At 29.7% G+C, this 21311-nt stretch overlaps 1 protein-coding gene across 6 annotated transcripts in view; it reads left to right on the top strand.

Annotated features, from left to right (window-relative positions):
* Window positions 1-21311, top strand: part of LPCAT (lysophosphatidylcholine acyltransferase) — a 75590-nt gene that overhangs the window by 27519 nt on the left and 26760 nt on the right. For all 6 annotated transcript variants that reach the window (XR_013020461.1, XR_013020462.1, XM_076478255.1 and 3 more), the window contains 3 exons: window positions 8817-8942; window positions 12307-12457; window positions 15850-15948. Coding sequence is in view for 4 of the 6 variants with exons in the window: in XM_076478255.1 (XP_076334370.1) it covers window positions 8817-8942; window positions 12307-12457; window positions 15850-15948 (376 nt within the window). In the remaining 2 variants the exon portion in view is untranslated. The remainder of the gene's footprint in view (window positions 1-8816; window positions 8943-12306; window positions 12458-15849; window positions 15949-21311) is intronic.

Here is a 21311-nt window from a genome sequence, read left to right on the forward strand (position 1 = left end):
GAATGAGTGAAACAAAAAATGGAGAGTGACCTTGTGGCTAGTATATGATTGATACCTAATGCTATGTAACTAATCTTAGAAACAAACAAATTGTTGAGATTTTTTGCCTAAATTCATCATTCACTTCAGCCATAATTTTGAAGACTTTGCTATCACTCTACATGTTTTTAACTCACTACTTTCTAATCCAATGGAAGTATTCCAATCAAAGGTCAGATAATATGACAGTATTTGTAAGTTTGTATTTGTAAAGAGAGGAATCTTCAAAGTGGTTGTTGAAATATTTTTAATTGGCCTTATTTAAAAAAATTCTCCTAATCATATTTTTATTGCATACCTGATGATCAACTTGCCAACTTTCCAAAAAAATCAAAAAGAAATGACAATTTTAAATGCATTATGATAAAGAAGACCTACATACTGCTAGTTGAATTGTTTAATATTTATTGGCTCACAACCCAAAATGTGTCATTTTTGACATTTGTTTAAATTCATGAATTCTTAGCTTTTACTGTTGATAAAGTTTTATATATTCTCTTGCTAGTTCAGGTGCAATAGACAGTCTATTACGATAATTGTCCATCTTCGTGATTCTTGTTTATTAACATTTAATGCCTACTTGAAAACCCCCAAAAATATATGATTTTACTCATTTAAAAGCAAAGCAACCAGTCAGCAATCTTGTTTCTCAAGCCACAACTGATTTTAAGATAACTTCTTGGAAGTATGCATGTTGAAACACACAATATTGTATTGTTGTCAAAACAACCTACAGGATACACTTTGGGTTTTTAACAGAAGTGATAGTTTAGCAGTATTTTACTTCTGGTAGTTTGGACTGTAGCAATCCAAAATATCACATATCTTCAGTGGATGTGCTCTATAGGACCCTTACTTCACATGTTAAATTTCAAAGCAGTCCATTAAGAGATACATGAGATATAAGATCTCCAATTGTAATTGTTCTTTTGCCATTGAAAGTCCAGAAACTATATTTCATAGAAAAACGTACTTAATTTTTATGGATTTGTTTCAGCTTCATTGCACAGAAAGAACATTACAATTTACAACTGGGTACCAAATTTGATCTAAATGTAAGTCACACCTACAGTTATTCAACAAACACTGCTCAGTTTTGACCAAATGTTTTATGCATGCTTATGCAAAAGGTCATGAAGCTATCAGCTTAAAATTTGTATTTCATCTAAGAGTAAAAGTGAACCATTTTTAGTCTTTTGAAATTTGGATTAAAGATGGTTAACTTAGAGGAGCTAAACTATAGTAGGAATGCATGAGCAATAACAGAAGTATTGGTTAGACTAAGCAAACTAGATTAGTATTTTCTAACTCACATGTTTGAAAGAATTTTATGGGTGGATAATTTTATTCATTGCTAACATTTAAGCACAAATTTGCTAAATTGTATGAAATTCTTCTAATTAAAGAGTATTTGACATCACATAATATTAACTTAAGCAATTAGCTTAAATAATGATGTTTGGTACAGTTGTACTAAGTATATGTGAGCAGATTGTGTTGGTGTGTGTTAACAAAATGTTGTATCTAATCAAAAACATCTTAGCTGTGCAGAAAAGGTGCAACCAAAGAAGGATAGAGTATTTGGTTTAAGGGAATGAAATCAAAATTTATGGCTAAACTCTTACAGCATTGATAAGGATTTAACAGCAAATCTTCATACATTAATTGGCTAGCCTATGCATTTTATTTACACACCATCATATCCCAAATTGAACAAAAAATGCAGCCTGATTAACTATTGAGTAAGTAGTTGATGTAAAATGATTTATGTTATAAGAGTAGCTACCAGTTTTGATTTCATTACTTTGAGTCATATGCTCTGTTCTTCTTTGGCTGCACATTTTTTTGGATTAGATTCATAAATAATGGGACTGTAAAATTATGAAATGTAATGGTGCATAACATAAATGCAAAATTAAAGATGCCTTGCTTATACAATAACTCAAGCCCAAAATAAATCAATACAAAGGAACACCTTTATACCTATATTAATAAATATAATCAAACATCTAAGCATGTCCTCTACATTCCTACACTTAATTACACAACCCCTTCAAACATGTGGTCAGCTACCTGTCAATTACCTCTTTCTTTCTTTGTGAACCTGACGATGACCGAAGAAGGTCGAAATGTTGTTTGCTCCTCTACATAAACAATTTTCTCAACCCAAACCAGCCATTTTTACATATATATTTTTCTCTACAAGTGGGTTTTCTCATCATCACTGGTTCATAACTGTTCAATAAGTTAGTGATTTTGTAAATATCTGTATATACCTGTTTACCACTTTCAACTTAGAGTGACATACACAATTCAAACAATTGACAAAATCTCCCTTCTGGAAAATAGTGGAATATTCCAAATTTCCAATCACCCTGTTATCATATACTCTTTTACAACCTTCCCAAACAATAAGCTAATACATAGTGGGGTACTAATTGGGAGTCACATGAACTTCTGTTTGTAATGGGATAGTTTCAAAGGTGTTTTAAGCTGTATATGATGCATACAAATCAGAATGACAGTTTGCTTACATTTGCAGATTATATTAAGGTCTTGGGTGGTTATAGTATGCATTTCATTCAGTATATCTATATGTTGTGTTAAAGAACTACACAAAGCATATTTAAAACTAATTTTCTGTTACATGTAGTTAAATTATAGTTACAGGTGAAACACAGCATGATGAATTAGATGTCAGAACCCAAAAATAATGTACAGAGACAGAGAATGTGTAGGTTCAATGCCTCATAGAATTGTTTCCAAAGAGAAAAGTTTTTATCTCACTGATGGATTCTAATAAATAATAATTATTACTGAAAATATTTATTGTAATGTAACACCTCTTGAAGGTTAGTTTCCATCTTTATTACTTTTTTGCATCTCAGTTGTCATGCTTGTTAAGTTTTTGATGCCTCAATCTGAAAAGCACTGTGAAAAATTTATTAAGTGCAGTAAATATCAATTTAAGATATTCTAAATGCACATATATTTCTAGAAAGTGTAATATAACTACTTCTTTACCAAAGTAACACTTCATTTTCATTTCTCCAACTTTCAGTATTTCCTTTAATAATACTAAATAACGTAGTAATAGTAATACCCCATACTGCCTTAAAATTAACCATTCAGTAACAATACTCATGTTGTAAAGTATGATTTAATCTATAACATATACAATTAAGTTTTAAATTTTTATATTCATAAACTAGCCATAAATTATGTAGAAGCTAAAACACCAATTGCTAGTATATAAACTGGACAGGGGTCCATATTGGATTTTTCTTTCTTAATTCACCTTTGCCTTCTGGTTTTAAATTACCATCTGGCCATTGAACTTCAACTACACTCTTTTAACCCTCATCTCAAATTTTAAGAACTCCATTCTTATTGGAGTTGTTCACCCAGTGTAAAAGTCCTATTTCAGTATTATTTTCTTCAAAGAAATCAATTAAAACACACGAATTTTTATCTAACAGTAACACACTCAACTTCACAATGAATCCTATATCAAAAATTTCTCTTTTCAGTGTTCAATCTGATTAGCTAACATGTGATAATGTGACTTATGGCAAAATCAGAAAATACCTTCTTACATTAGTTTTTTATTACTTATCATTGTATTTTGATAAATGTAAAATTATTTTTAATTGTATAAAGATAACATAAAAATTTGTTATTTCCATTATCACATGCTAACTACAATGTGGAGTGAGGTTTATGGTTTGGGAAGGGTGGATGCTTTTATTGTTGACATTTTTTTTTAGGTTTAAAGTTCTGTTTCTGTATCAAAAGAGATCATCTGTCAAGATTGTTTAATAGTCCATTGTTTAGATTATATTTAGGTAACCTTTGTTTAACATTGCTGAAAATGTTTCTGAAAGTTAAACTATGTGAATGATTATAAATTCAATTTAAACTGATAAGGTTGAACACTGAGTTATCCAACATCAAGTTTCAACCATGGAAGTTGAATGTCTGACTGTTAGTATTACTATCAGCACTAGTACTACCGATATACTTTTTTTATAGTAGTAGCACTATTTCTTATTCTTCACATTACAAAAGATATCTGCATTATGAACATAACTCAGAAATGTCATGCACAACAAGATTTTAAAGAAAAAAACAGTGTTAGGTTCAGTGCAACTATAATATGGCTATGACTCTTATGAAGAAAATTTTCAACCTGACTATTTTGGTTATGAAATTGAAAATGGAAGTGATCAAGTTCATTACATCATTATAATAGCAACTCATGCCCAAACAATTGACACTGGGAGCAAAGCAGAGCCAGAAACAGATTCAGTAAGTGTTAGTTTTCATATTGTCATAGCTATTTAGTTATGTGTAGGTACTAAAATTAAAAAATATTAAACTTTATCTCTTCCTCAAGTTGAAACTTGAACAATTTTGTACTGCTTAGTTTCAAAGACTTTAGTTTGATATACTAAGGTTATTTTAGTAAGAGTAGGATAACTATTAAAAATAACAAAAAAAATGTCAATTATGTGGTTGCTTTGACTAAATAAATATTTACTGTAGTACATGTGATTCAAATTGCCTTCTGTATTTATGATGTTAACTAAGTTTTAAGTTTATTTCCTATCTTATGGTATACAATTTATATCTGTACATTGTGCATTGTCATCTTGAAAGACCTGTGAAGTTTCTTATAATTTTACATTTATATGAAGACAAGCAATGAAGTGGATGAGAGAAACCACAAAAAACAACCAACTAACAATTCACAGGTGGCAAAATAATGACCAAAGTGGAGAAAGTGAGTATTCATTTAAAGACATTTTTTTATTAAACTTATTAAGTTTGTTACTCTTATAGTAATTATATTTACTGCCAGCTCTTTTGTTATTTTATTTACTGTTGAGACTTAAAACTGGAAAGCATCTGTGGAAAGTGCTGAATATTTCTAAACAAAATTAAAATGTATTTTTTGTAGGTTATGTATGTGTGCAAATAGAAAACTCAGAATTTATGTATAAATTATATTGGAAAACTTCAAGAATATTAAAATTTCTTAAAATGTTTGAATTTTATTTTATGTCCAAAATATGTTCAACAATAACTAAGAATAGCCTTTGTTATAAAAGAAATTAATTTATTTGATGTGTTTTTCTTTTATTTTCTACAGGTTACAAGTAATGATGAACCATTCTACTCTGGTTCTCCCCTTTCTACAAAAGAAAGTGTACTATTAATCATGTCATTTGTTATTAAACATAAACTTTCAGTTGATGCATTACAAAACATGCTGTGACTATTATCATAAGAGCATTTCCCAAACTATCTAAACATTTGTTCTATAAATATTTCAGTTGTTTTGAGTATTTTTAAACTGTATCTTATGAAAGTTATTTGTGTGCTGATAAAATGCATAAAGAAATTCAGAATTGTTCATAATGTTATGAATGTCTTGACATTAGAAAGAACTTAAAAGAAAATAGTTATTTCATTTAAATACCATTGAAAAGTTGACTTGAAGATCTGATTAAAAAAAGAAAATTTATATAGTATTGCAAATGACAGCAGTGTAACAGGCCGTTTAAGTGATATTAATTACTTCAGGAAAATTGAATAGAATAGCCAAAGAGTCTATTTTGGCCTATATGATATTTCCATACAGTAGAAATGTGATATTGAGTTTCAGTTGTTGAGTCAACTCGAAAAAGCATTTGGCCAATTCAAGATTCAGTCAATGAACTTTCACCTAAAAAGAAAAATGAGAGAGATGTGAAAATATTCCACAAACTCATCTGTGGTTTGGTTCAAGTAAATCACAAATGGAAGTTTACTTGAATACATTTGTGGATGAACTGAAAGAATGCTATGATATGGGTATTATTCTTTGTTCAAGAATAAAGTGCATTCTGTTGTCTGGTTAGCTGATTCAATTACAACACCACAGCTTAGAAATGCAAATCACTTTAATGGATTGGATAGTTTTGATTTTTGTTTAAACCCAGGTAAATTAGTACCAAAATGTAATGGCTTTACCAGAGCATATTCATTACAAGAATATGAGGAGTATTAAGTAACATGAACCAGTAGTAGTTGGACATCCTATTAGTGGCATCAAGGGTCCCTTTCCTTTGCTGTATATACCTGTTTTCAACAGTATTAGTTTTTTGTCTTTCCTTTTACCTGAATACATCCTTTGTATGCTACAAGGTGTTAGAATTTTTGTTTTTATGTGGCTAAATATAAAACTTTACAGGACTCTGTGGTATATAGGAAGATGTGTAAATGAACTTCATGGTCATCTTAAACATAGTACACTACCAAAAGACATCACAATAACTCCAAGGTCTCTTCTTGATAAGAAATAGTGAAAAGCATCTCAGTAACAGTCATTTTTATTATATTATTCACTTCCAACCCTTTCCAACAATGACCTGAGAGTAATTTAAGACACTGGGTACTCTACGTGTATTTAATTTATAAATTTCTTGAAGATTTGGTTGCTAAATCCACTGTTGAAAAAATGGAACTTGTCATAAGAAGGTTTGTAAAAGAAACTGAAATTCTATGTGGGCAGTGTCATATTACTATTAACATTCATTTTTTGTTACATATTTCAAGAAGTGTTTATTAATACGGATTACTGTATTCAACTTCTGCTTTTATATATACTAGCCAGTTACCTGTGGCACCAGTGCATTAAATTTGCATGTGATGTATTCATGATGTCATATCTGCACCCCAAGAATGGAGAAAAATAAAGTTCTCCATGACATAAAATGGAAACAAAACAGGAAAATCATTACTGCTATTGGAAATCTACATGCACACAGGATAAAAGTTTTGAGAACTTGAGGGTTGCACTTTACATAATAAGTTTTTTTCCAGTATCATTTAAGCAAGAGTTCCTATCATATATAATAATGATTATAACAGAGTTTTAAAAAAATAATTTTGTAGGAACACAATACATCTACAAGGAGGTATGTAAGACTTGCTGTTTTATTCAAGAATTTTACAAATACAAGATGAACTTGTGAGCTGTTTGCTTAACAAATTACTAGGCATTATGAAGATTCAGTTGTTACCTTCTACAAAACTTTACAGTGAACATATTGGTATTTGTAAATTGCTTGGCAAAACATAATTTGAGGGAAGAGGGTATGTTTTATAACAAATTTATTTTTAAGTGTGTTTTATACCACACACAGAGCTATAAAATAAATACAAAATGATCAAATTCTGTAGTAAAAAAATGTGAACATTGTTGTTGCTGTTTTAGTTAATTGTGAAAATGATGAAATGTGTGAAATTTGTAGACACTGCTATTATTCTAGTTATAATCATTAGTAAAAGTTAGTTATTATTAATGTAGCACTTTTAAATATCTCACCAATTTTTTAATGGAATTATCAAGGAAGTTAACAAATTGATAGAATTTAAAATATTAAAAAGAAATGTGTCAAAATGAAAATTGATAAACATAAAAGAGAGATTTAAAAAAACAATTTGCATTGTTTATGGTTTTCTTTGGTTGTACATAACTTTACTTATACAATTATGTATTAAACTAATTAGAAATGCATAATGATTTTAATGTTTAACTAGAAATGCTAGTATAGTGTATGCTGTAACAATTTTCTTTTTATATTTGAAAATAAAATTGTTTGATATCATGTATTCTGTATTTATATGTATTATCATATGTGAAATTTTTAAAATAAAATTTTTATTTGATACTTAGTTATATGTCTTTCATTAAAATTAATTGCTTAATAAAACTAATACTGCTTAAATCTGTATTAAATTCTTATGAACTGTCTTATCACATCATGTAATTTATGTTTAATCAATGTGATAACTATTCCTTAAGATCTAAATGCTCTCCAAGAAGGTTTAGAATGAACACAAAATTTTAGGAAATTTCTATACATCACTGGCTGCGCATACTCTATTTTCTCTCATGTTACATTATCACTAGAAATTGGTAATTCATTGACTTAGAAAACTTACTAAGTCCAACAAAAATATAGGTCTGTATCATATTTATGGAAATGCAAATATGAAAATCTTAAACTTGCATGGTATAGTTTTTGCTAAGAGTGTTTGAAATCTTGTGAATCCATCCTCTGTATCTTGTAGGATTTTTCAATTTATCCTGAAGATTGATTGAAACCTATTTTGTTTTCAAACAAAAGGTTTGAGGATAACCTTGTCTGTATCATATAGGTCTTCAGTTTATCCTATAAGACTGTCTATACATTTACTTTATATCTTGCAGCATTTCTGTTTGTCATATGTCTTACACCTAAGGATGTAGTGATGTCCTTTAAATATCATATATGATTCTATTGAATCCTTTAGTATGCCATATAAAATTTTATGAGACTCCTATAGGGCCATTTTATGAGGAGGTTCTGTCACCTTTCTATTTATTGAGGGCTATATCAATATGACTATTACATTACAGACAAAAGGATTACCTGTACATGGGTAGAGATGAGAGTATGTTCAAGACTTGAAGCTTGTGCAAGAATTTCCATAGCAGTTGCACACAAGATAGTATTTTATAGTGAAGCATATAAGGTATTTATCTTAAATACATTTTAATATAAGGAAAATGTTAATATTTTGGTTTTTGAGTTAAATGACTTAGCAGTTACATAAAACTAAGATTAATTTCATGAAAAGAAACAACTGCATCAAATTAAAAATTTTAATATTCAAGGTATGGAATTTTAACTTATAACTTTTATGTATCTACTCCTTTACTACTTTATTTTGACATATGTCAACAGAGCCTTGGACTTGCCAGTATCTTGTTATTCATTTGATGATCTTCAATATATCATGATGGCCCACAAGCAAAGTTTACCTCAAACTGCAGCTGTGATCAAACTGTTGAAAATAAGAAGCAGATTAAAGTATGTGTTTTTCCTTTTAATTTTATTCACTTTATAATAACTTTTTTTGAAAATTTCTGTTCTATACTTGTCATTAGCTTATTAGATCTAGAATGCAGTTTTCCATTATTTTATTAAATAAATCTGTGTATTGATAATATTTCACAGTTTGTGGCAAAAGGAATCCTGCTTCAGTAAACAAAGTCAGGATCCTTTAAGTTATGGAAAATAATGAATGGAAGATTTGAACTGAAATAAATAATTGTAGCTATACATTTTTTTGTACAAGATAAGGATCTTTTTAATATTTTGTAAAGTCTGGAATTGTTGTTTTAGTGAATTTTATTCAGTTTAGTTAGAACTGGACAATTATAGGTATTATTATTACAGGTAGGTATAGCTAAGAATAAAGTATCATTAGACTTGCTGCTAGAAAGTAAAGTTTTTGGTTTTTCTAGTTCTTATAAATATTAGTATTGGATTAGGATAAGAGAGCTATTTAATATTAGATTGAAATTGTTTTTGCCAGTAGTACTAAATAAAGAGAATTTGTTTAACTTAAAAGTTTAAACTAATGTTCTTGTTACTGTTTGATAACTGCTGAGATTTTGATACTTCTAACATTCAGTATAGTGTATATATCTTCACAGTTTGACAGAGTTTCAGTTAACATTGCAAGTCTTTCACATACAAAAAAATCTTATTTTTAGTGATTTTTTAATAAATAAAATAAAGATTTGTCCAGTAATGTATGAGGTCTGTTCAAAAAATATGTGGACAGACGTCGTAAAAAAAAATGTACTTTATTTAGAAGTTACAGGTCTGGGACCCCTTCAAAGTACTCTCCTCCCCAACGCACACACTTATCCCTACGGTGTTTCCACTTGTTGAAACAGTCCTTGTACGCTTCTTTTGTAATGTTCTCCAGCTCCTTCGTCGCATTTGCCTTAATCTTGGGAATCGTCTCAAATCTTCTTCCTTTCAAGGGTCTTTTGAGTTTGGGGAACAAAAAAAATTGCAAGGAGCAAGGTCAGATGAGTAGGGGGGGTGGGGAAGAACAGTGGTCGAGTGTTTGGTCAAAAACTCACGAGTTCTGAGGGCTGAATTTAGCAGCAACATGGTGCATCTTCAATTTTGCTGTCAAAATCTCGTAACAAGATCCAACTGATATCCCACACTCTTCAGCAAGCTCCCTGACAGTCAGACGTCGATTTGCCCGCACCAGGGTGTTGATTTTGTCGACGTGGGTCGCCAGTTGACGTGGAAGGACGCCCAGGACGCCATCATCTTCAATGGACTGTCGACCATCCTTAAAACGTTCATACCACTTGAAACATGCCGTACGCTTCATAGCAACATCACTGTAAGCCGTGTTAAGCATAGCAAAAGTTTCAGTCCAAGTTTAACACAAAATTTCACAGCAAGTCGTTGCTCCTTCAGGTCATTCATTCTGAAATCCACCAAACGAAAAAATCGCACTTCACTTAAAACTGCGTAGCTAATACACAAATGAAGATATCTGCAATTGGGAAATGGCGTCATAATCAGCTGATCTGTGTGAACCTAGCGACACCAAGCGGATTCCCCTGGAACCAACTGGAGCCGCGCAATTCAAACAGTCAGCATATTTTTTGAACAGCCCTCGTATTTAATATTTCTTTTAATTAGTTTGTGTGCAAAGTAATTTTCATTTTAAGTTTAAAAATACTTTTTCATCTAAAAAAATCTTAAGTTTCCTCTGTGTAATCCTTAAAATCTCCTAAATACATTTCAAACATTTGTTTTCAGTAAAACTGCCCTCCAGTGGCTCAGCATTATGTCTGTGGACTTACAATGCTAAAAACCAGGTTTCAATACCTGTGGTGGGCAAAGCACAGATATAGCCCATTGTGTAGCTTTGTGCTTAATTCAAAACAACAACAACAGTAAAACTGTATATTTTATATATTATTTTTTCTACCCTACCACAAAACAGTATCAGTCAATTTAAATAACCTTGTAACCAGAGGAAAAAAAAAGAAATGTAAATTACCATTTTTTTCTTTCTAGAATGACCTCATTTGTAACTTGTTTATCCCTAAGTAGCTTTATGCTTGTCACAGTATACATCTATTTATAAATAAATTTTATTGTTTGATTGCCTTTTGAATCATGTCTAACTACTATCACTGCCATTATAAGTTGCAAATCACTTGGGGCATATGCAGTACAGTTCATGTTGTGCTATCCAATTACATGACTCTCATGTTTCAGGAAATATTTTTATTGTTTATTTTACCTAATCTAATAATAACTAACCTAAAAATATCCCTGTTGTTACATTTCAGTTGTTCTTATAATAATAAATGATGAATAAACATGAACAACAAAGATACAAAATACTTTCTTTTTTTGCTGTCAGTTGTCATTTAATCTTACTTTTTTATACTAATGGTTATAATGTACTAAATAATGTTTGTTTAATTATATAATGCACCTCAGGTCTCATTCTTAGGACTCATTTGTTTTTATATAAATCAGTAACATAGTAATGGAGAATGTTTTTGGATGTTGTTGGCTCTGGAGAAGATCCAGCTTCTTTACAGTATGATTTGGATTATTTGGTATGTTTGGCAAATAAGTAGCAGATGGTTTTTAATCATAATAAATGCAAGGTTGTACATATTGGATATCAGAGTTTGAATTATAAGTATAATTTTGATGGGAATAATCTTAATAGTGTTATGAAACTGTTATTAAAATATGAATCTGTTAGCTTATAAATGCACATCTAATTTTTTTTTAAATTTAGGTATTCCAAATAATTTTTCAGTCTTTAATACAGGTTTTGCAATTCTTATAAACGTTTTGTTGTCATTGCTTAACTCCAAATGGAAGAGACTTATGTAAGGAAAATTCAGTTTTGAATTAGAAATGGGTTATGAAAGGTTTTAGCTGAAGATAATATCATTATCATTAAGGTTCCATAATACCAACCTGATTCAGAATGTATTTATTGTAATATATTTTACATTAAAGTATAAATTTAATTTTCAGTGAGTAACCTATCTGAATTGAATATTAATTCAAATGTACAATATAACCAACTTTTACAGGAGACAAGTTCTGATTTTAATTGATTATAATGTTTCTGTTCATAGTACTGAGTGATTCTTGAATGTAACTTGCCTGATGATGGCTTATTACCATGGGTCCAGATGTAATTATTAAAATCAGAACTTGCCTATTTTAACAGTTACTATTATTGTATTTTAATAAACTATAAATTTGTCTCACGGATCTGAACTTTTATGTTAATTTAAGTGATAAAATGTTTTCTCAGTTTCTTTCCTGTTGTCTGCATTGTCAATGTATGCCAGCTAATTAAATTTCTGTAATCCTGCAGTTTGGAGATGGAGACAATTCCAGAAGAAATAAAGACTCTAACAAATTACCTTCAAGTTCAAGGTTCCTCTCTCATAGTGGAAGGGTTTACAAGTGCCTTGGAAGTACCATTTGATGAAATTGTTAGAAATGGATATGATGCCTTTGTTCAGGTTAAATAATATATCACTTTTTCATTAATGTTTGAGTCTTTTGCAACTGGCTTGTGTAATTTACACAACCTCTTAACCAACATGCAAGTAATGTGAACCATGAAAGCATACATACTATAACCCTGAAAGTTCCCAAGTGTTACCTGATGAAATTCAGAAAGCTTTCAGCAAACTTTACAACTCTTTTTGTAGACAAAATATCAGAATATTTAATTAAGTACTTTTACAAAATAAAATTATCTCTAGATATACATAGTCAGAATTTTGACTGTTCTGAGCATAATGTGTGATTTCAATTTAAAATATTTTTCTTCATCTGAAAATTTCCAAATTTCATTTGTTTGATTTCTTAAACCTGAATAAATATTAAACTTTTGATTAAATATAAAGTTTTTGTTATTTTCACTACCCTAACTCTGTACCCATTTGGTCAATTTGACCAATCTCATAATCACCTTAAAAAATCAGGAAATATATCTTAATTACCTTTTTATCTTTCTAGAATGACTGTGAACAGAAAACTACAGTTGTTTATCCTAAATAGATAGCTTAAAATTTGTAACTATAGATTCTTTATACATGTTACAAAAGCAAAAAAAAAAAAGTTAAATCTCACTATTAGAACATACAGCTCACATTATTGTATTAAATTATGTAATCCATAATATGTATGCTAGAATACCTTGTTAAGAGTTTATTATCTCACCTTGCCTAACCTAGTAAGTTTTTGCATTTGATTTACCTTTAAAATAATACATAAAGAATACACATAAAAAATCAAGAAATAGTACTTACTTGGGTCATTGTCTTTTCTTACTGTTAACTGTAAATATGAAACTTAAACCTCGTTTTTAATACTAATGGTACTACTACACTAAGCAATTTATTATTTAATTAGATAATGCATCTCAGATAATACTAAAGTGTAAAAAGCATACATCTTATAACTATCATAGTGTTATTTTGTTTTTTTCTCTTCTGTGATGGCTATAAAACATTTAGCTAAGCTCCTTGATGTGTTTCCCGTAGGAGTAAAGTTTCATCTGGAAGTGAAATAGTACAGAAAACAGCATAATATATGTGATTTGGTGAACAAAAACTGGGGTTTTGATATTTATTTAGGAAGATCTAGAGATTACAAAATGCAATTTAAAAATTTTCAGGCAAAGAAAAGCATTTTCAACTTTAACCTGGAAATCGTTATGTACTTGGAGCAGTCAAGAGTCTTGATTCTATTGGGTTGAGGAATAATTCGTGAGCATTTTACAAGTTAAAAAAATATATTCATAAATGAAACTCTTTCGCAAAATATTTCATGTCATTTGGTAGATAATTTTTTGCTCTAATAGATGGTGTGTTTGATTTTCATATGTCTTTAATATTTGCTTTCATTTTCAGCTCATTAAATGAAATGTCAAGTGGACAAAATTGAGCATTTTGACACCATCTGCTTTTCGCATTTAATTTCTTGCAATTTCGTTTAAAACAATGCATACTATATACCTAGGTATTACATGAAATAAAGTATCATAATAAATGTTTTGGGTGTAATGTGTTCATGCATTGAAGTATTGTATAGTCTTGCATGTAATGCTTGAATGAAATTATTTAAAAATGCTCACAAATTATTTCTCAACCTAATATATAATCACAGACAAATCTGTAGTAAAAATAAACTGAAAAATCTGATTTTGTTGTGTACAAAGATTTGTAATGATTAATTAAAGCTCACCAAATTTCATAAATATACCTTAACTCTTTCAGTACAGGATCAGTACATTTTGTGCTTGTTATAATTTTCATTCTATTACTTTTAAATTGGTAAACATATATTCTTGAAATTTGGAAGCTTATCGGTAAACATTACAATGCTTACATGTGCAAAATATCATTTTTTTTTATTATTAAGTCTTAAGGTTCATTAAACAATGTTTTGAACGTGGCAGAATTGTCGAGTTGCAAAAGCAAGTTCTCTCTGAACGTGCCATTGCTGGTGAGATTGTTTTCTTCTCTGGTGAGAAAAAATTTCACCTGGATGGTCCAGATGGCTTCCAACATTACTGGCACGATATCCCACCGGAGACATTTTCTGCATGATACAGTGGAGGATGTTCCATCATGATCTGGGTGCTTTCTCCTTCCATGGAACAATGGAACTTCAGGTTATACAGGGGCATCAAACAGCAGCTGGCTACATTGGGGAGAGAGCATCCTTATTGACTGAAGGCCCTCGCTTGTGTGGATATGACTGGATCTTTAAGCAGTACAATGCTGCAATCCACAATGCCTGCAAGACAAAGGACTTTTTCATGGCAAATAACATGATTCTTTTGGACCATCCAGCATGTTTGCCCAAACTGAACCCATTGAAAATGTTTCGGGGTGGATGGCAAGGGAAGTCTATAGAAATTGACGTCAATTCCAAACAGTACATGATCTTCGTGAAGCCATTTTCACCACTTGGAATAACATTCCAGCCAGCCTTCTGCAAATGCTTATATCAATCATGCCAAAGCAAATGTTTGAAGTTATTTGCAATGACGGCCATGCAATTCACTACTGATACCTATTGTTGGGCATTTCCTACCCTGTTTAGGACTTCTTTTTGGTATGGTCTTAAACTTTTGACCAGCTAGAATTTAGGCTAATTTCATAGTGTTCACATTTTCCATATTAAATGCTAAAAAAAGTTTTTTTTTATTTTCCCTTTTTTATTTTCATATTTCAAAGCTCTACAAATAAGTGGTTGAGTCTGACAACACAAAATACATATTTTTAAGAAATTTCCAACAGCAATTTGACTACGCCCAATCTCACCAGCGATGGCACGTTGAAAGAGATCTTGTTTTTGCAGCTCAACAATTCTGCCACCTTCATACTCTGTCAACGTTTTAGCCTTTGCTATGTTTTTACCCAATGTAACACAGAAGATGTCAGTGGGAGATGTTGACAGCACTAATGTTTGAACACAAATGACTAAATTTCATTACATGTTTACCAATTAACGCTTCATTTTAGTATGGTCTTAAACATTTTACCAACTAGTATTTAGGCTAATTTCAGTGTTCTCATTAAATGCTAAAACACTTTTTTTTTTATTTTACATTTTCTTATTTTCATCTTTTGAAGCTCTACTCAAGTAAGTGGTTGAGTCTAACAATGCAAAATGCATATTTTTTCTTTATGTTCGTTGGCCTTAAGATTTTGGCCAGCAGTGTATGTGTCTTGTTAGGAAAATTAATTTTTCTGTATTTGTTCTGTTACAGTTTATAGAAGAGATAATTTGTTTTAGTAATGTTTTATAATATTTTTGAATGGGCAACCTCTATTATGCTGTTTGAACTCTTTAGGTTTTGTAAACCATTTAAAATGTATTTAACCTTCTATTATAGGAGGCAGTGGAGAAAGTTGATCTCCTACATTATACCTGTGGCCTTTGGGTTATCAACAGCTCTGTAGATCTATGGACTAGAATGGAGAACATTTTCAAAGTAAGTTGCCATGTAGCTAAAATGATTGATCAGATAAATTTAGAAATGTCAAAACTATAAATATATGAAAATAGAAATAATAATATAAATGGGACAGAAAGTAATTAGGTAAAATTATCTTTTGTTTTTAATTAGGCTGTTTGAAAGTGTAGTCTTTTTCTCATTAAAACAATCTCATTTAGAATGAAACCACCATAGCAAATTCCAGGAATTTTGAATAGTTTCAGAATATTTGGGAGTATGGGTTGTTCACACTTTTTGAAACCTGTAATTGCATGTATTAATGTTATCATAGTGGTCAGTCTAAAATATGCCTGTGACAACTGATGCCATTTTAAAATTTCGTTTTGTATATGTAGCTGCATTATATTCAACATTTAATTAAACCAGTTTACTATCAGTATATTTCAATTAAAGTGATACACAGTACATTCAGATTTGAATTTTTATCTTATCAAAGTTTTAATTTTTTTCAAAGTAAACCTTTGAAAAAATACTTGAGCTGCACTTTTTGTGTTATGTGATCCAAGTAATTTAAAAAAAAACTTGGTGTTAGCAACCATATGAGCTGACAGTATGTAGGAGCAGGAGCTCCTGCATACTTACTGTATGTTTGACCTAACTGACACGTGAGATCTTAAAGCCCTAAAACTGTATTCAGTGGAAAGGAGAAATAAATTTCCCAATCCTTGATGGTTGCCACACCCACCTTCTGTATTTGAGATCTACAATGTGTAAGTAGCTAATTGACAAAATTGTATGTAGTTGCCAGAAATAACTTAGTTTACACTATACTCTAGTAATGGTTAATTTTAAATTGGCACACAGATTCTCTTACTGTCTATTTGTAAATGATGTTTGTGTTGTTGTCTGCTTGATTGACTATGGCACATTTGATGGTTTCTTATCTAAGCATGCTGCAGTTAGAGAGAAAGTTGAATTGTATTTAGGTCTTTCTTTTAAATTGTAGTTAATTATATATTATGTATGTTTCAAAAATTGTTTGAATGGTTCGATGATTTTTAGAAGTATAACTTGATTTTTAAAAGGTTATAAAAAAGATTTCATGAATAATTGCCACCTTGTTTTGACAATGCATCTCTGCAAGAAGTCTGCTGAAATAGCTTTGTAAATTCTGTGATATCAATTAACCATGATATGTATTTTTTGTTTCCATCATAACTAAATTGTCGCCCCCAGTGGCACAAAGGTATGTCTGTGAATTCACACTGCTAGAAACTGGGTATGTCTGTGAAAGCTTCGTGCTTAGTTACAAATCCAAACCCAATAAATTATCATACATGTGATTTTCATGGAAAACTAAAAGTAAACTATAAATGAAAAGATATAGATATGATATTATACATGTAAAAAAACACGACTATTTTGTTGCATTTCTGTGAAGTGTTGAAAAGGATGAACATATTTCCATTAGTAATTTTAAACATTTTATTTTACTGTATGTTGATGGTAATAGAGAGGTTTAGTGATATAGAGGAGAAAATAGAAAAAATATCTAATTGTTCACATCAACAAATTGTTTGATATTAATTTATGAAGTTTCAGTCATTATACAAATGAAATGTGATAACTGTAAGATAAAAAAGTGTTTTTTACACAATTTAAAAATATCCTTGGATGTGAACTGTTCAAAGTGTGAGTGGGGATAACTACATTAAATATCAACTTTTTATTAGAAGTAATAGACAAAATCAAAATTAAACTCCATACATTTAGGAACATCCTTGTCAAATTTTAAACAATTTCATTCATGTATTTTATTTTTGGAACAAAATGTGATGAGAACAGTATCATCTACTAACCAATTAGTAGCAAATAGGTTATAGAGTTCTAGTAGAATCACACTTATTGACCATGCAAATGCTTAGTGTAAAGTCCCTATCTATATATGTTTTGTTTATTTGGCATTGTAAATAAATTGTCATATATGTGACTTAATCTTTCATCAATGTTTTGGTCCCAAAGACCAATCTTGTAACCATTTTGTGATGGTCTATAGTTTTCATGCTACAACTTTTAAATCAGTAAGTATATCTTCATGAAATTTTGCATATTATCAGTAAACATTAAAATGCTTTCATACAGAAAATATTTTTTTTTTATTAAGTTTTAAGATTTCTTAAATAATGTTGTTATTGTGCATTTTCTCTTTTGAAATTTTGGCTATCTAACGTGTAAAATAATTTTGATTTTAAGATTAAAACTATGTTTATCTATCAGAAAAATTATCTTATTTCATGTGCAAAATCTTTATGACCTCCAAATAATTATTAAACGTTTTTTAAGCAATTTATTTTTTATGTGTTATTGTCACTACTATATCTTTTTACAGGTTGGCTAAATTTGAACAACCTCATAACCACTGTATAAAATTAAGAAGACATATATAATTTGTGCATTTTTTGTTATAGAATGTCTAAAAATTATAACAAAAAACAAAAAAAATATGTAGTCTAAATAGCTTGAATCTCATAATATTATACATCTATATATATACATATATATATATTTATTATTTTTGTTTTATTGACCTTTCAGCTGTGCTTTACTAGCATTACAGAAGTTGCAATGATGCAGTGCACTTGCACTCATGTTACCATATACAAAAATATAAATCTTGTTTTTACAAAGTGACCTGCCTTGGCTGTGTTTTAGTGGACTAGTATTTTGTGAAGCACAGTTGTAATACATTATTACTATTTACAAATAAGTTCTGAAACTTATTTTTCTTAAAACACACGGCAGTAAATAGAGGAGTGTAGCAAACAGTTCTCTTTTCATTACAAACTTTGTACTCATTTGCAGTTTGCTATAGGTTGTTAAGCGTTGTAAAATTTTTCATGAGGAAGTTGTGAAACAAAATTTTTTAGGCTTTTACATGTACATTTTAAAACAACCAAAAAAGCATAAATTACTATATCAGTACCACAGATTTCTACCGTAATTTATCAAGCTTAGTAACTAAGCTATATTTACATTTTAAAATATGAAATTTTGAACTCACTAATGTTTTACCTTACTGCTTTGAATTAAGCATGAAAAGAAAGAGTTGGCATGCACATATTTTGCAAATGCTGAGAAAAACGCTAGAGGAACATTCCAAGTTTTTGATTAGTTATACATGTCATTAAGCATAGTAAGTGTATGTAGCAGTTTTTTTTGTTATTTTTTAAATAGAAGAGGTGGGTGGGCAAATAAGATAGAGTTAATAAATATATTAATTTTATTTTACAATCTAATTTGTCGATATTGGTAATTTGAGTATCTAATTCATACATAAGAAACTATAGGCTTTGTATTTGGACATCACAAATATCTAATTTGAACCAGAGTTTGAACTATGTACCATACGAAGGTGATATTTGGGATTTTTTAACATTTACTTATAAAGTAAGATATTAATGAATATATAATACTAACATTTAAATTATAATCTGTAATTTGATACCAAATTTGCTGAAAACATTGTATTCTACAGAGAATGAAAACTAATTAAAATTAAGTACAAAACAGTGTTTTGATCTTATTAGATCATCTTCAGGTTAACAAAGAAAGTTTGGTTACAGAGCTATTGAATAGAAAATCAGACCCCTCCTGTCACATCCTCTCTTTTATAATTTGTTAATAGTTCTCTCTTACGTTTAATTATATATTACATATAACCACTGAAAAGTCAAGGTTTTCATCTGTCAAATGAAATCTGTCTATAATGTTATAGTTTGGATGGTTAAATGTTAGTTTTACTCACAGTACCAATATCATTGCCTTGAGAAAGTTAATGGCAAGTTTGATTAATATATGTTGACTCTTGTCACACAGATAGAAAGTTCAGAAACATTTGAGAGGTAAGATAATTTATCTACTTTTTACATGTTATTAGTCTATATTATTTGGTGCATTATTTAATTAAATAATAATTATTAAGTGCATTACTATCATTAGTATAAAAAGATAGGGTTAACTTGCTTTGAAAACTCTCTAGAGCAAGAAAAATAAGATTGGTTAAAAATTTTATTTTTTCCTTATCATGTTCATTTTGTGTATATAATTATAAAAGTAACTAAAATCTAAAAATTAGGATTCTTTTAGGTTAGTTAAGATGAGATGAGGTAAAAATAAAGGATAATACCATAATAAAAATGCTTCACAAGGCATGCATACGCCAGAAGTTCATAGCAGTTCGTGTGACGTAATTGATTAGTGTAATGTGAGCAGCACATTTCTGAGTGATTTACATCTTATAATAGTACAGACAGTAATTAGACATCATTTAGAGCACAACAAAATGAAATTTAATTATGTATAAAGATGTAAACTGTTAAGAACTTGGTGCTACTTAAGATAAATGTAGTTTCATGCTACAATTTAAAGTCATTCTGGAAAGAAAAAAGGGTAATTTAGATTTTAGATTTTGTTTGGTGATTATGAGGTTGGTCAAATTCATCTGTTCTGTTTTGAGATAGGGTAAAGATAAGTAACAGTAAAAACTATAAAGTTTTACTGAAAAAAGATGTGATGTTTAGGATGTTTTAGAGATTACAAAAAGGAAATTTGAGATTTTAGAGATGAGGAAAAGTATTTTAATTTAAAAATAAAAAAATTACTTTGCACACAAACTATACAGAACAAATGCTCAATATACTCGTAGACATATCTTTATATTATTTAAAATACTTCACTAAAAAAATATTTTTTGTGTGCAAAAGACTCATAATGTTAACTGAAAAGCTGCTAGACTTTCTAAAGATATACACACTATATTGAAAGTTAAAAGTACTAAACCTAAAAGAAATTGAAACAAGTATTCTACAGGTCTAAGGGTTACATTTTGTAGAATAGATGGCAACTGCCTGTTATGGAGACACAAGTGTAGATGTTTCGAAAGTCTTCTGCCTTTTGTGTTCAGGAGGACTTTTGAAACATTGTCCTCTACACTTGTGTCTCCACAACAGGCAGTTGCCATCCATTCTACAACGTTTCATCATGAATACTCTGCCTAAAAAAAATCTATCAAAGGTCTAAGAGCATTTGTGTTTGGGTGTGAATAAGGTTAGGTTTCCATCTAAATAATTGGAACAAGATGTGCTTTAGCTATTGCACTGGCTTGGTGAGGTGCATATGCTAAGTAATATGACTAAAATATATGAATTTAAAGCTCAGATCACAGTTGTTAAAAATGAGTGGAAAATATATTAACAGCCTTTTTAACTGACAGATTTTCAATGTATTTAAACATGTATTTATTACTTTGTACAACTCCATACATGCAATTTGTTGTTATAACTTTCATATAAAAAGAAAAAAATATTGATTAAACTTTAAAAGTTGTTTATTAAATTATA

This window comes from Tachypleus tridentatus, chromosome 13 (assembly GCF_004210375.1).
Source record: "Tachypleus tridentatus isolate NWPU-2018 chromosome 13, ASM421037v1, whole genome shotgun sequence".
Lineage (NCBI taxonomy): Eukaryota > Metazoa > Arthropoda > Merostomata > Xiphosura > Limulidae > Tachypleus > Tachypleus tridentatus.